Source organism: Hylobates moloch, unplaced genomic scaffold (genome assembly GCF_009828535.3).
Source record: "Hylobates moloch isolate HMO894 unplaced genomic scaffold, HMol_V3 SCAFFOLD_21, whole genome shotgun sequence".
Lineage (NCBI taxonomy): Eukaryota > Metazoa > Chordata > Mammalia > Primates > Hylobatidae > Hylobates > Hylobates moloch.
Window position 1 is genome coordinate 10,215,961 of NW_026652296.1, and position 15,970 is coordinate 10,231,930.

A 15,970-nucleotide genomic window follows, 5' to 3' on the forward strand; every position below is an offset into this window, starting at 1 on the left:
TAATCCCCAGTGTTGGAGGTAGGGCTGGGTAGGAGGTGTCTGGGTCAGGGGGACAGGTCCCTCATGAAAGGCTTGGTGCCCTCCCTGAGGCAATGCATTCACAAGAGATCTGGTTGTTAAGAGTCTGGGACCTCCCCCATCTCTTGCTCCTGCTCCCCTTCACCTTCCACCATGACTGGAAGCTCCCTGAGGCCTCCCCAGGAGCCGAGCAGATGCTGGTGCCATGCTTGTACAGCCTGCAGAACCGGGAGCCACTTAAACCTCTTTTCTTTATAAATTACTGAGTCTCAGGTATGCCTTTATTAGTAACGCAAAAACAGACTAACACTGTGAGTCTCTGTATTTTGGAAGAGAAGTGCTTCAGTTTCTACTTAGGAAAAAACATCACAGCAGAGCAGGTGGAGGAGCTCCCCGGGGTGCCCGCAAGGGCCTCCTTACCAGCAAGAGGCAGGTATCAGCCAGACAGAAGGTTCCAGACCTGCCGATGCCTGCACTGCAGTGCACCACAATGGGCCCGTGCTCCGGGCTGAGTGACCCTGACTCTCGGACTTTGAAAAGAAAGTTCAGGAATGAGGCTGGCGATTCAGGGACTCCAAAGTCGGGCCATGTGGTATAGTGGAAATGTAAGATCTCTCGAGTTTCTTGGGTCTGAAAGAGAAAAATACTCATGATGATTCTAAAAGAATCATCTGTACAGAAATCACTAATTCCAAGTACACACAGAGTCACCTTCCACTCATCTACCTCTAAGAGGAACATTAATTCTCAGACTTTCTCCCAGGGTCCACACACCCAGTCAACAAATACCGTGCCCTGGGGCCAGGCCCTGGGCTTGACACTGAACCTGCAGGGTGTGCCTGCTTAGACTTCATGTAGCTTCGGATTGAAGAGTCCCCTCACCTCTTTTCTCTTTTCTCCCTATCACTTCCACTGTCTACATGGTTACAACTGGTTTCTCTCTGTCTCACGAATCACAATGATGCTAAGCAGCCACCCACAAAATCTTGTCATAAAGCCCGGCAAGGCCTCCTGTGAAAAAGTGAACAAGGAACAGCAGGTGAGGCACTGGCTCTGGGCAACTTTCAGACGGGGCTTCAAGATGATCTGGAGGTTTCAGAGGACTGTCACTTTAGAGAAAAAAGTAACAGACTTGTCTCCAAAGACTGGTGACTCCAAGGTGAGGCTTAACACCCAGCTGAAGAGGTGGTCAATGCGAATGGCACCAGCCCATGAACCGAGTGTGTCCTGCGTGCTGGTGCTGTGCTCTCCCACCAGCTGCTCCAGGCAGGCACTCCCATCCATTTTCCGACGAGGAGGTGGACGTTTGGAGGCAGAGAGTCCATGCTCAGAGCCTGCTGCAGACACTTTTGAAAGGTGGACCCCAGCCCTTGTCCCAGAATGTCTCTTCCCCTGGCTGGGTCTGCCCCAGAACAGAAGCAATGGCCTGGGGGTCTGTTTCCAGCTCTGCTCCTTCCTTGAGGCTTCTGGCGGCTGTGATCAAAAGGCAGCCCTCGCTGGGGGGAGTACGCAACATCTTCAATGACCTAAGAGCTCCTAGTAAATGGGAACCAGCCACTTGGTAAGCAAGGCCCTGAGAAGGAAAGGGCTCTGGAAGTGAAAGTCTCCTAACATGGGCCCAGGAAGACAGCCACAGACAGGAACCATACCAGCCTGGAGGGTTTCCCTGTGGCCCAGTGCCAGGGCCACTTGGAGAGCAGCTGATGGCAGAAAGATTCAGGCCAGAGATCTGCTCATGATGCCTTCCTTCACTTGACGAATGTCCACACTATGCCAACCATGTGCCAGTTACTATGCCAGGGAGGCGGGGGCAAAGACACCGCCTCACCCTCATAGAGCTCATGGCATAGTTACTAGGACCTCCCCCGACTCTGCTGGGATGAAAATAATACATATTTAACCCTGCCTCAGCCATTAAATACACCAGTAAATAATACTTAATGTTTATTAAGTACTAAATACAGTATCTTGCACAGAACAAGGAGAAATTTGTGTATGTTAGGATAATGGCAAGAATACACTAGGCAATTCCATCATTCTTTCCTCTCTAGAAAATGGTATCCATATAACCTTAATGACATTAAAGAAGAAGAAATACCTCTTCTATTTGGGGGGTGGGGGCAGGTGGAGAAGAAAAGGACTTAAAATGTATTTTTAAAAAATTATTATTATTTTGAGACACAGTCTCACTCTGTTGCCCAGGCTGGAATGCAGTGGCATGATCTCAGCTCAATGCAAACTCCGCCTCCTGGGTTCAAGCAATTCTCTGCCTCAGCCTCCACCACGCCTGGGATTACAGGTGCCTGCCACCTGTAATAGCTGGGAGTAGCTGGGATTACAGGTGCCCACCATCACGCCCGGCTAATTTTTTTTTTTTTTTTTTTTTTTTTGAGACGGAGTCTTGCTCTGTCACCCAGGCTGGAGTGCAGTAGCGCAATCTCGGCTCACGGCAAGCTCCTCCTCCTGGGTTCACGCCATTCTCCTGCCTTAGCCTCTCCGAGTAGCTGGGACTACAGGCGCCCGCCACTACGCCCAGCTAATTTTTTTGTATTTTTAATAGAGACGGGGTTTCACCGTGGTCTCGATCTCCTGACCTCGTGATCCGCCCGCCTCGGCCTCCCAAAGTGCTGGAATTACAGGTGTTAGCCACCGTGCCCGGCCGTTAAAATGTATTTTAAAACTGAGTAAGAAGCAAGCATGCCAAACGCCAAGTTTTCTTTTAATCCTTGAAGGTTTGGGTTACTGCCCACTGACACCCTCCCTCACACCTGCTCACCTCTTTCACAAGGAATTCATTCCAGCCTTGTGCTAGAACAGACAGCCATGGCTGAGAAAGCCTTTTAAAAACAAAGTCTGTTGGAGCAAACAGATCCTAACATCAAAACCTCTGAGCTGGCTGTATTCACTCTGCCAAACAAAAAGCGCACAGCTCTTCTGCTCTGTTGAAGTTCAGTTTCCCTCAACAAGCAAAGAGTTTCCCAGAAGTCACTCTTAATGTTAGGCTTGCAAATGCTAAAAAGCATTCTTTTAAAAGGCTACTGCATAAATCCTCTAGCACATTCCAACACATTGCCCATGTTACTCCTGAGAATCTTCCAGAAAGCACCTCCATCCACCGTACTCGGAGCCTCTCTGCCCCATCAGGGCTATAGCAGGGCTGGTGACTCCGGTGCGGTCACCACCAGAGGGCAGAAAGCACTCGCAGCAGCTGCACTGCTACCATCCTCAGGAGCCAGGCAGCCCGAACCCCTTCCCTACGTCCTGGTAACCTGTGCTACATTCTAGATCTTACTTCTACTATTTTTTTAATTTATTTGTTTTTGAGACAGGGTCTTGCTCTGTCACCCAGGCTGGAGTGCAGTGGTGCAAGCATAGCTCACTGCAGCCTTGAACTCCTGGGTACCAGCAATCCTCCTGCCTCAGCCTCCTAAGTAGCTGGACTATAGGGGAGCACCACGATGTCTGGCTAATTGTTTTTGCTTTTTTGTAGAGACGGGGGTCTCGCTATGTTGCCCAAGCTGGTCTTGAACTCCTGGCCTCGAGTGATCCTCCTGGCCTCAGCCTCCCCAAGTGCTGGGATTAAAGACGTGAGCCACCGCACCTGGCTTACATCAACTATGAAATGAATGGCAGGAGCCATGATGATTAAAAAGTAGTACTTGAGAAGGGGAGGCATGGGGTCACCCAGACGCAGATCCCTCCCCTCCCACAGCCCTGGAGCCCCACTCCACATGGTCTCCCTACGGCTCCACCTTCCCTTCAGATAAAGCCCGTGCTACACACCCATGGTACCTGCTAACCCTTCCCATATAGGACCTCCCAGAACGCTCGCAAAACCCGAGTTTGACAGAAGAGGAAACAGGCACTGTGACAAGCTGGTAAGGTGGAGCCAGGATTCGATGCCAGTTAGGTTCTAGAGGTTGGTGGCTGGCCACTCTTCATTGGTGCCCCCAGGTGCTGCCGCGCACTCCCTCCACTGTTCCCCAGAATGACATGAACACCCCCAAGTTACAGATCCAGGGGAATTATTCCAAAGCCCCAGGAGCAGGGCGTTCAGCAGCAGTGCTGCTTGCCACAATGCCTTGCCATGTTCCAAGACCAACTTTTACCAAGCAAGTAGCTGGTGTTATAAACTCTTCCCACAACAAATAAACCCAAGACCTGGCCCAGAAAACTTTCACTAGCTATGAAACTGGAGTGAGCCCCTAGACCCCTTCTTCCCTCTCTTCAGACTCAAAAGACTGAGGACCACAAAGAAGGCAGCATGCTTCACTGGGACTTGCAGGCTGCTGCTCCAGTCCCTCTGCAGCTGCACAAGCAGGAACTAGTCTTTTGGGTAAGAAACTCTCCTTTCCCTAAGAACCGGTGTTAACTGTTGTTAAAGGTCAGAGAGAGCACTGTGGCCTCCACCCTCCCCCTGGGCACTTGGTAGGTACACAAGTAAGCTCCACTCACCACAGTGCCAAAACCACATCTTGCTGGGGGTACACAAAAGCCAGAAACACTGGCATTTGGTAATATCACCCAAGGGATAAAGGAAGAGGCATCTGAACCAGCAGCCGCCTGAAGTGCTGAAGTGTGTGCCATACTCACTGTAAGGTTTTCCAATTCTAGCTGTCGCACTGTATAATATGACTTGATATCTTCAGAGATCAATGTTAATTTCAAATTTGTGTCTTCAAAGATCATCTCTTTTTCTTCTTTTTGTGGCCAGTACTGTGCGCATTTTAACTGGGGGAACAAATAACAGTGAATTATTGTGAGCAATATGACAGTTTTTCTATGGCAGGAGGCTTGGAGCACATCCCACAAGCTTCATGATAACCCAAAGGCCTGGGGGTTTCTGAACATGGAAGCCATGGTCAGCACAGATGCCTGCCTCATGGGGAGATGCGGGTGGGGGCACGAAGCTGCTGACCGGGGCAGGTTGTGCAGACAGGGCTCAGACTTCCAAACCCATCAGCTCCCCGGTCAAACACGGCAACAGGGTCCTGCAGGGCTCTGACGCTTTCTCACCGTCTACAAAGTGAAGCCAGATTGAACAAAAGGCTTTGAAACTCCTCTATGTAGCCATTTCAAACATTACCCAGGACCTGATCAGGCTGCTGGCATAGAATGTAGGTGCCTTACCCTGCACAGAAAACTCACAGGCAATTAAAAATAAAACTGGGAGAGACAGCAGGTGAGGCCCTTTGGAGAGGCTGAACAGTTGTCACCAAATGCAGACTCCCTTTCAGAGAAGGCTTGGAGACGGGCTCCCCAGGGCTTGCCCTTTCATTCTGGTTTGGTTCAGTTCATTCAGAAAAATACTTTTGATGTTCTATTTTGATAATCTCAGACACTATCGGATGTTCTCGATTTAAATGTAGCTCATTAAATTTTTCTTTAAAACAAGCAAATTTATGAAAATTTGGTTTCATTTAGGGTCTAAGACAAAAACTGACTCGAATTTAGTGACATTTTACTTGAACTAAGTTTCTGCCTCAGTTACGCAAATGTTTCTACTCATGGATAACTGTTGTGGACAAAAGTGGCAGGTCAGCAGGGGCAGAGCTACCGGGTCAGCCTGACCATGTGCCTGGACAGAGGGAAGCTCAAAGCCCTTACGATTTTCAGCAAAAGAAATGTCAGCGTGTGTCAACAGCTCTTTGGCAAATGACACTTGCAGTTCACGTGCACTGACCCACTCAATACCTCCTCTGGGGAAAGGATGGTGTGGGTGAAGGGAACCACTTCAGGGCCAGCTGTCTGTCAGGAGACATTGCTGTGCCCAGCAGTGACAAGGTGGACTATGGGGGAGGGCTGAGGGGGAAATGCTACGGACATGCAGCAGGAATTCAGAAGAGGGAAATGTTTCAGGTCAGCCAAGGTTACAGGAAAGAGAGATCAGAGAAAGCTCTGAGCAAGAGGCAGGTTTTGAAGGATGACTAGGATTTCCTAGGCAGTGACTGCAAATAAGAGGCTGAAAAGAGCAGCTGGAGAAGGGGCCAGCAGAGGCCCAGATCACAGCCGACTGGCAGCAGGCCCAGGGACCTGTGGCATCATCTGGGGGCAGTGAGGAGCCAGGAAGCATGTGAGGAGGGTGAATATAGACCACAAATGCCTATTGGTCCTGCTCTACTGAAGCTGGAAGCTGCCCAAAAGACAAAACCAAAGCAAAATGTGGGAGAAACAAATTAAGAAACACCAGGTTGTGATGCCAGCATCGCACAAACTTCACAGTGCCAGACCAGAAGCCAACAGAGCTTTCTCAAGAGTCTGGACACAGGCCTGTCTGAAGTCTTAGCCAGTTTCATCCATGTCACCTTCCTGGATCAATGATGAGTTGCCAAAAGTGAACTCTTGAATGGGGAAAATCTGTCACCATTGAAGCAATTCTGCCACTCAGCATGGAGGCGCTAATTACATGGCAAGACCCCCACTTAGCCAAAGTGGGTGTGGCAGCTAAAAGCAAGAACTTAGAAGAATGTGAAAAGATGAATTAAATCCCACACTTCTAACAACTAGATCTTATAATGCCTCAAGACCCCAGAAACAAGAGACTGATCTGATAGGTTCCACAGAGTGAGCAGAGAAGGAAGCAAAGAACAGAAATGCAGGAGGAAGAGGCCACCGTTCCTCATCTCATAAGCAGGGCAGAGAGTCTTAAATCTCACCTCCAGACAGCAAGCACTCACTTTCAAAACCAAACCTAATGCCTAATAACCTCTGTAATCTGGGTAAAGACAGACTTTGGAACTGTACAAGTGAGGAATTCTGTCATATAACTAAGTGTCAATCACCCAATATTTATTTTTAAGGACTCTCAGGTGTCTACAGCAACAAGCTATGCTCTGTCATTGCCAATAGAAATTTTTGTTTTAAACACACAAAATTTTTAAAAGGCACAAGATCACATTTCCAGTTACCCTATTACATCGATATATACGGCCATGAAAAGTAGATGGATTTTTATTAGAACATAGTCCTTCACCAGGCCTCAAATTGAGTCCTATCTTGGGTTGGCACCAGAGGAACATGGCAGTGCCAACATGCTGGCATCTCTCGTAGTTGCTGTTTCCACCATGAAGGCAGATATTAAAGAATCCTTGGGGCCTTCCCAAACAAGTGGGCAGGTGGTGTTTAGAAAACCTATGAAAGACATCTACAGTAACCCTGTGACAGGTTATTTGGTTTCGCCAAAAATTATTAAAACAGAGAACTAAGTAATTCTTAACACAGAGAACTAAGTATGAGAGAAAAATGAAATTATACGGACCCTGTGATACAAAATGCAGTGTCTTGTGCATGAAAGCACCTGAAAGCAAACGGCAGCTTTAGTGAGGATTTCAGGAGGGAGATACAGGTGAGATTCTGCAACGGCCAATTAAACTCACCTTGCTTACTTCCCCCTTCTAAACAACAATCCCAACCCTTACACCATGGTGCAGCCTACACTGACGTGTCTAAAGTCAATCCTTAAACAGAACCAGTGAGAACTCTAGCCATCTGGATGACCCCAGTCTAACACACACAATCATCTTCTGCATAACTGGTTTCCAGGAAGCCCAGGGTCCCCAAAGATAACAGGCATGTTTGCCAAAAATAAGAGGGAGCATCCTACACTATTTGGTGAAGGAAGGAAATCAGAAGACAAGTATGCATTAAATGAAAACTCCCCAAAAGCTGGTTTTACCACAAGCTGTGTGGATCATTTATAATTAGATTAGCTGAGCAAATAAGATACTGTAACTTCTCATGATTTTTCCCAGCCAGCCCTCTGGGAGGGATAATGCTGATACAGAATTGAAAATGTTGATCCCAAAGAAACTTTAACAATCTCAAACCATACATTGCTTTTCATGCCAATCTGCATGTCCAAGTAATCCTCAAGTGGAATGGGATACTTACCAAAGGAAAGCAGGGACTGCTGGCACAGTTATCACAGTAAACTACAGCAAAGCCAACCAGCCATGTTTTCGATGCCACCACAGTAACCCAAAGGGAAAGGTTGTCACAGTGGATCTGTGGGCCATTTGTGGTCAGTCTTGAGTGGGAAACAATAAAGCACAGGGCCTGGTGAGGCTGGAACACATAACTACCGCACTGGACACTGCTCAAACACATAACTACAGCGCTGGACACCACTCCTTGCTGTAATATGACAACAATTGCTAAAGCAAACCTTGCGCTCACAGCAAAGAGGTTTTACCAAACACTTAGCAACAAAGAAATAAAAAGCAAATGCTACTATATCTGGTAATTTCTGAATAAATGTCTTGATTTAAAATTCCCAACCTTCAATACCATCTAGAGCAGTGGTTCTCAACCGGGGGCAATTTGGCCTACCAGGGCACATTGGACGAAGTCTGGAGTCTAGACAGAAACACATCTGACTGCCACATCTGGGGAGGGGGGTGCTACTGGCATCTGGTGGGTAGAGGCCAGAGATGCTGCTAAACATCCTACAATGCCCAGCACAGCCACTCCCCGCCTGGATCCCTAGCAGAGAACAATCCAGCCCAAATGTCAATAGTGCTGAGGGTCAGAAGCCTGCAGATGGAGCTATGCTGAAGGCTTCCACAGGCTGCCAGGCTTCCCCTTCCCTCGAAGACAGTGTGTGCTGTGAGAACCTGATGCTTTCTTTACTCAAAATTGCTGACGAGTGGTGAAGGGTGGGGGTTTTCTTCACGTTTGTAACTTCACATTTTACTAATCAAGCTACTAAGGAGGGAAGAAAAAATTTAAAAACCACCTTTCACTGAAAAAGTTATTTTCTAAGACAAGATATATCATCAACAGAACACTCAGGCAAGCTCTCTATCTGTTACTGTTGGGCAAATAAATACTTTCATTTTTTAAAAAAGTAGGCAAGGGCAAAAAAAACCCCTCAAAAACCCCAACCCCAAAACAAAACAAAACAAACGCCTATGATTTTAAACATGTGCTGTCCTAAGAGGAAGACTTTCTGCGAGTAACTAAAGCCGTTTCGTGTGTGGTGGAGGCAGAGGCTTTGTGGTTAATGCTTCAAGTTTTCACTGCCGAAGTTTCCTTTGATGTGTTCCTTCTTAACACTTGGATTTTTTACACTCTAGGGCCGTGACCGTGCTTTTTTTGGAAAGGTGGCCTCTCTGGAGCCCTCACGTTCTTCTGTGGCCGGAGGCAACCAGGACAGCCGTGAGAGCCGTGTCCTAGCTGGGCCTGGACCTGGCAAGGCCCAGGGACACCCAGTTCCCTGCTCCTGGGCCACACGCTCCTACTGGTCTCTACGATCCTCAGCCCGTCTCCTCCTGGACACTGCAGCAGGGCTGGCAGTGTTGAGGAGCAGCGAGGGCAGGGAGGCCGAGGAGCCTGTGGCCCTGCTGAACGCTGGCCTGTGCCTGCATAGGCAGATGGTCTACACAGGATGGTCTACAGAGACAGTCTACACAGGACAGTCTATACAATACGGTCTACAGAGACAGTCTACACGGAAAGTCTACACAGGACAGTCTACACAGACAGTCTACAGAGGAGACCAGCTGCCCAGAAATCAGCTATTCTCAGCTATTCCAACAGAGTGAGGAGGGCAGGGGAGAGTACAGGCAGTTGGGGAGCTGGGGCAGCCATCCAGGGGTGCCTGCAAGTGGGATGGGCGTGGGCACTGGGACTCCTCGGCCCAGAGAACATGGTAAGAAACTAAAAACAGAAAAGTTTGTCCTGGCTAAAGTTCCAAGAGTGGTGAGAGGTCTGTGTCCAGGGGCCTAGGGCCAGACCTGCAGGGTTCCGTAAGCCACACCACGTATTATCCTGTGAGGCAAAGGGAACCGCACAAGGGTTTTCAGCTGGGAAGAACTGTGGTGAGACTTGGATTTGAGAAAGCTCATTCTGGAAGCATGGTACAAAATGAACTGTGGCGAGTCAAGAAGGAGAGGTGGCTAGACCCAGATGCAAGAGGAGTGGTGGCCTGCACAAATGGACACTGTGCAGCCACACACTAGCCCAAGGGATGTTTGAAAAGTTGCAAGAACTTACAATGACACACATCCTGAAGTCAATGCTCACTCCGAAGAGGTGTGGCAGGGCAAGCGTCTGGGTATTGAATGGAGGCAAATCTCATCTAGTCAGCCGCTCCCACAGCTCCGCAGAGGTAGCCACACTCTTACCAGCCAAAAAATCTGACACCAGGAAGATGCACTAAGAACTTGCTTTTCAAGATAAAAGCAGGTCTCCGTAACTCCACACACAACTCCACACTGTGACGAGAGCCGTACAGGCAGCACAGGTGGGTGGAGCGCCACATGCACCACACTGGAGAAGGCGTGGGTGAAGAGGTCCGTGCAGTTCTTCCACCTCCTCCCTTTTATTCACTTCATTAACTGGTTGACAACCAACATGCATTTATATGCTGCTGTTTTAATTTTTTTAAATAAAAATACTATGTAAAGGAAATACAAAAGCAAGAAAAATAATTTAAAAAGCTGGACGAAAATGGTAACTATATGGAGTAGTATGCATGATCACATACACAGCACATGAATCCGAGACTTACCGAACCTTTCTCCATCACTCTGTTGAGCATGACGACACCCCTGCTTTTCTGCTCCCACACCATCTCCCAAAAGTGACCACATGTGTTAGGCAAAGGGCCCTGCAAAGGCACAATAACACAACACGTGACATCTGAAACATAACATGCTACAACGTGTGCTCACCTTCTGCAGTCAGCTAACGACAGCGCCCTCAGTCCCCACAGCTTAGGCAGAGTGGTGGCTGAGGCTGGGACAGGGACCCACCTCTCTCTGCCTGGTGGTCAGTAACTGCAGCTCCATTTTCTACCAGGCAGCGAAAGGCCATTTCCTCATCTCAGTTCAGGGCTGGGCCAACCAAGGACAGAAAAATGCCGATTCTGCTTTCTGGCTCAGGCAGACCCGCTAAGGGCCTCCACTGAGATTCGTCCCCAAGGCCCTTGGGCTATGGGACAAAATTCCTTGGTGCAGGTGGAGGCAGTGTGGGGGCGTGACCAATCACAACACTTCTCTTGGTTCCAATCACATCATCTTGTGACCTTGGGCAAGTCACTTCATCGCTCCCTGCCCCAGTTTCCCCATTGCTTACTTGACTAATAATAGTCTTTATTCATAGAGCTGTGAAAATGAAGTACATTCATTTACATAAAGTACTTAGCACAGTCCCTAGAATACAGCAAACACCCAATGAAACGTCAGCAACTATTCCTACCATCAGCAATGAGGACCCTGACAGCAGACAGCCTCCATCCTTGGCCCAACAAACTTAGGAGATGTAGAAACACAAATGGTCATTGAGGTGGCGCAAGGGGAACACAGTCACTGGGGCATGAGGATGTCTGCTGAGCAGCTGGCCCATTTCACTCTAGCTCACTTGGCAATGGGCACAGATATTTACTGGACACAGGGTACGAATGCCTTGAGTTTGTCTCAATTATTAGCAGTGGCTGGAAGAGACATTGCCTATCACCTCCACATCAGAACCTGTCATGTCCTTGGCCAGCATCACTTCTTCTCATGGTTTCCATTCTCATCTATTTTCACCTAAGCTCTTTATTTTTTTTTTATTTTTTTTGAGACAGAGTCTCGCTCCATTACCCAGGCTGGAGTGCAGTGGCGCAATCCTGGCTCACTGCAACCTCTACCTCCCAGGTTCAAGCGATTCTCCTGTCTCAGCCTCCCAAGTAGCTGGGGTTACAGGCGTACACCACCACACCCGGCTAATTTCTGTATTTTTAGTAGAGACGGGGTTTCACCATGTTGGCCAGGCTGGCCTGGAACTCCTGACCCAAGTGATCCACCTGCCTCAGCCTCCCAAAGTGCTGGGATTACAGGCGTAAGCCACTGTCCCCGGCCCATAAGCTCCTTGTTCTTTAAATCTTCTCCCTTTAAGTCCCATTACACTTGGCTCAACCATGCTAGCCCTCAGTGTCCTCTCACTTTCTTTCCTGAGCTCATCTTGAACTTACTACCTGAACAAGACAAGTCAGCACTCCCTGTGCTGAAGGGACTCGGAGAAAAGCAGACCACATTTAACTCTTCCCTCCCCAGTGAACAGAAAAACAGCTCTTGGCAGCCAGAAATCCCGTGGCACATGGCTGGCCACCTGGGCCTTGCATTCTCCACCCTGGCATGAAGACCCCAGTCACTGCAGCTCTCCACTATTCCCTTCATGCCTTCCCTAACTCCCAGCACCACCCCAGTTTAGAATGGTCTGAAGGATCACAATCCCCTAAGATCTGCAAGGACACACACCACACTTAGCTGACACTGTACGGGGGAGGTGAAGGAGGGCCCCTTGGACATTATTCTCTGCTCTTCTGTACTGCTGACTTTTAAAAAATGAGAAGAGAGACTTGTATTATTACATAATGAACAACACTGAAAAAAACGGGAAGGGTGTTCTTGGTTTGGGCACTGGGGAAATGTTTCAGTCATAGTGTCCAGGGGTGATGCTTTGGGGTCAGGCTGCCAAGACTCCTTTAGTAAATTCCCAGGGCAAAGGGAAACTGTGTAAACAGTTTCTCGACATCCCCAGTGCCACCTCACAAACCAGACAGAGCTTCTCATGTCCCAAGGAAGCGTTAGCATGCGGGGTAGGCAGGACAGTAACACAAGTGTACATGGTCATTTGCTAATGCAACACTTGACATGATACATCCGACAACAGGTATTTAAAGGGTTTCCTGACTCCATACCAGAGTTGAAGGGCTGAAATCAGGAAGTAGGAAATTTGACTTCTCCAAAAAGCAAAGTCCTCAAGAAGTCACTTTTGCCTCAACCTCATCCCCAGACATCTCCCGCCTTATCAACCCCCTCCCCTATCCGCCTCCCCTAAATACCCCAGAGGTGCTGGGAGGACCAGGGGCTCAAGGCCTGGTAAAGGCCTGCCCTGTATCCATGCACCAAGAACTTACTCAATGGCCCCATAGGACTGAACACAGCTGGGCTGATGCTCTACATCCCAGATGACGAGAAGCATCTAGGCTGATTTTAGTCATAAATGGGGAGGAACTGGGACAAGACAAAAAGGCAGTGAAGAAAGGCCTCAGTTGAACATGCCCTGACCTAGCTCCTTGCTCAAAGCAGCCTTTCTTCATAGAGCATTCTGTCTTCCCCAGAATTTTAATTTCCAAATTATTAAGCAAAATTACAATGTTCAAAATCGCCCTATGGCCTAAAGCCATACAAGACTGAAAGCTGATATGGAATGAGAAAACAAAAATTATGATGAAAAACAAAATGAGAAACCCAGTCTTTTTAGACCAACTTACAGGTAACAAGTTAAGACTTGAGAAGATTAATTAAAAAGAAACTCTTTTTATCCTCTTTCCCAGATACGCTTTTGGTCACATGCCACTGAGTGTTTTACAAGAGGCTCAATTATTAAACCACTTTCAAGGTTTTGTTTCCATAAAGATGCCAAAAGCCAACAGAAATTTTAAGTCATTTTTCATGCTTGTTCACATGATCTAATGATGCCTTTCTTCTGGCCAAAGAATGAGAACCATGCCGAGCTACTCTGAATGGCTCTGGACAGAGATTCCTGGTCTACTGCTAACGTTCTTAGATTTGCCATCACAAGTGCTCTACGACAAATACTTCTGGAAGCAACACAGGTACAGACCCTCCCTCCAGCCATGGCTCTGCTGTCTCAGCCAACAGACCACACAGGCAACTCTGGCATTTTAATGTTGTTTTCTATAAGCTCTCATTTCCAGCAACGTCATCTTACACTTCCCAGAAAAGATTAGTGTTCATTACAACCAAACTGAACCTTTGAAGGATGATTTTTCCCCCTTCCTTGTTGCTTTTTGGTATGCTGAAAGTCTGACCTTCTAAAGGATGTGGCAGATTTTATTTGAGGTGTGGATAACAAGCACTCTCAAACTCTTAAATTGACATTAAAAAAAAAATTCAGACAATCTGCTTACCTGGGTAAGAATGTAACTCCTTTGGGCTTCTTCCATTTTTATCAAACTAGCATTGATATAGTCGTTATCTTCTTGATGTAGTTTAATCCGACTATGGTCAACTGAAAGGCAAACCAGAACTCAGAGGTTAATCCCGGAAAAGCTGAATGTGTACACATATAGGTGCACATCCTACAGAAAAGCAAAGGTGAGTTGGTGGCATTAGGGGCATTCACACTGGCTGAAGCTCTGTTTTGGCAGAGATTAGTCATCAGTATGGGGCGACTGGGATTTTCTGAAAGGGTTTTCAGAAGTGTCTGAAGCTTCACACTACGAAGCAACAGCAGTAAGCCATATTAAAACATGGATCATGTCCTATCTGGGAAATCTGTTCTCAGGTCATATCTTGTTGTGATACTTATCACTCTCCCCCAAAACCTTCCAGGGCAGAGGAGAGCATCAAAGGATCTGTTCTCCGATGCATAACTTTTTTTTTTTTTTTTTTTTTGAGTCAAGAGTCTCACTCTGTCACCCAGGCTGGAGTGCAGCGGCACGTTCTCAGCTCACTGCAGCCTCCATCTCCCGGAGTCAAATGTTTCTCCTGCCTCAGCCTCTCGAGTAGCTGGGATTACAGGCGCAGGCCACCATGCTCGCCTAATTTTTGTATTTTTAGTAGAGATGGGGTTTCACCATGTTGGCCAGGCTGGTCTCGAACTCCTGGCCTCAAGTGATCCACCCACCTCAGCCTCCCAAAGTGCTGGGATTACAAGTGTGAGCCACCCATGCCTGGCTGACATAAACTTTTAGAGGGCAGAAGACATGGTGGCTTCAATCTTTAAAAGGGAATAAAACCCATCATGAATTCCACCTAGTCCCTACAGCTGTTGCTGGTACAATGAGCTACAGTAGGTAGGATTTAAGATCGAACTTCAACCTGACCTCTATCCAGTGGTTTGAAGATTAAATGACCTAAGTACACAGCAGCATGAAGTCATACCTTGACCTTTATACAAGGTTTTCTTTTTTTTTTGAGTTCAAGTATAATGAACTTCAATGATTCTAAATTTTTAAAATTCAGAGCATATCACAAACACATTTGAAAGAGAATTTAAACCATAACACTGAAAGTATATTAAATGTACCTTTAGTTTTTAGAAATAAACTTTCATTTGGAAGTTCTGCCCCAGGTCACTAAAATTAAAAAGCCACTTTTTTTTTTCTTGTATCATTTGTTTGTCACAAAAGCAGTAGCTCTCTGAGGGCCACTTTCCTTATCCTGTTAGCAGAGCTAATAAGAGCAGGTGGGGACCTTTATTTCTGGCACAGCACAATGGATAATAAACTCAGGTGACCACCCATAAATAGTACCTCCTCCCTAGGTCCAAAGGGGAAAGGAGAAGTGAATGGGGATAAGTGGTCTGGGGCTTTTTGTTCTAAAGAACGATTCCAAAGAGAGATGTCTGTGAAAACTAGCCACCATCTGGAACACTGTTTCTCATTATGGAGGCTTAGTACAAATAAAGACACTTGGGTAATTTTTAAGTGGATCATAGAGATAAAAGACCTCAAAAATTATGTAATGGTATTGGTTGGTTATGTGAGTGGGTTCAAACAGCACTGGGTGACTCTGGGCAAACAACTCACCTCAGAGCCTTGGTTTTTTCACTCGCTAAATGGTAGGTGACAAGAGGGTTGTGGGAAGAGTCAATGAGCTGAGGTGTATACAGAGCCCCTCGTTCAGCAAGTGCCTGTAGTAACTGTGGACTGCTGTCATCACCAGCAGCACTGTGAGCTGGGCAGCAGGTGACCTTCTACCTTGACTCATTCTCCCCCATAACCTTCACAGCAAATGACTGTTTCTACTGGAGGACAGGAGTAGGGGAGGAGGGGAGGAGGACAAGTGTAGGGGAGGAAGATAAGAGGAGTGAGATTGGGAGTGAAAAAGTTACAGAATTGTTTCCCAGAAATAATTTTTTTTTTTTTTTGGCTAGTAAAGTAAAGCAGTGGGGATGGAGAAGGAACAAAGAAATCTGTAACTGGTTGTGATCACAT

At 47.3% G+C, this 15,970-nt stretch overlaps 1 protein-coding gene across 3 annotated transcripts in view; it reads right to left on the reverse strand.

Moving 5' to 3' along the window:
• The window catches only part of PTPN1 (protein tyrosine phosphatase non-receptor type 1), a 73,663-nt gene that overhangs the window by 6,553 nt on the left and 51,140 nt on the right, over positions 1–15,970 (reverse strand). For all 3 annotated transcript variants that reach the window (XM_058432931.1, XM_032143175.2, XM_032143174.2), the window contains exons 3-6: positions 13,940–14,040; positions 10,529–10,627; positions 4,612–4,749; positions 439–648 (exon numbers count right to left, since the gene is read on the reverse strand). In XM_058432931.1, the coding sequence (XP_058288914.1) occupies positions 439–648; positions 4,612–4,749; positions 10,529–10,627; positions 13,940–13,975 (483 nt within the window). In that variant the 5' untranslated portion in view covers positions 13,976–14,040. The remainder of the gene's footprint in view (positions 1–438; positions 649–4,611; positions 4,750–10,528; positions 10,628–13,939; positions 14,041–15,970) is intronic.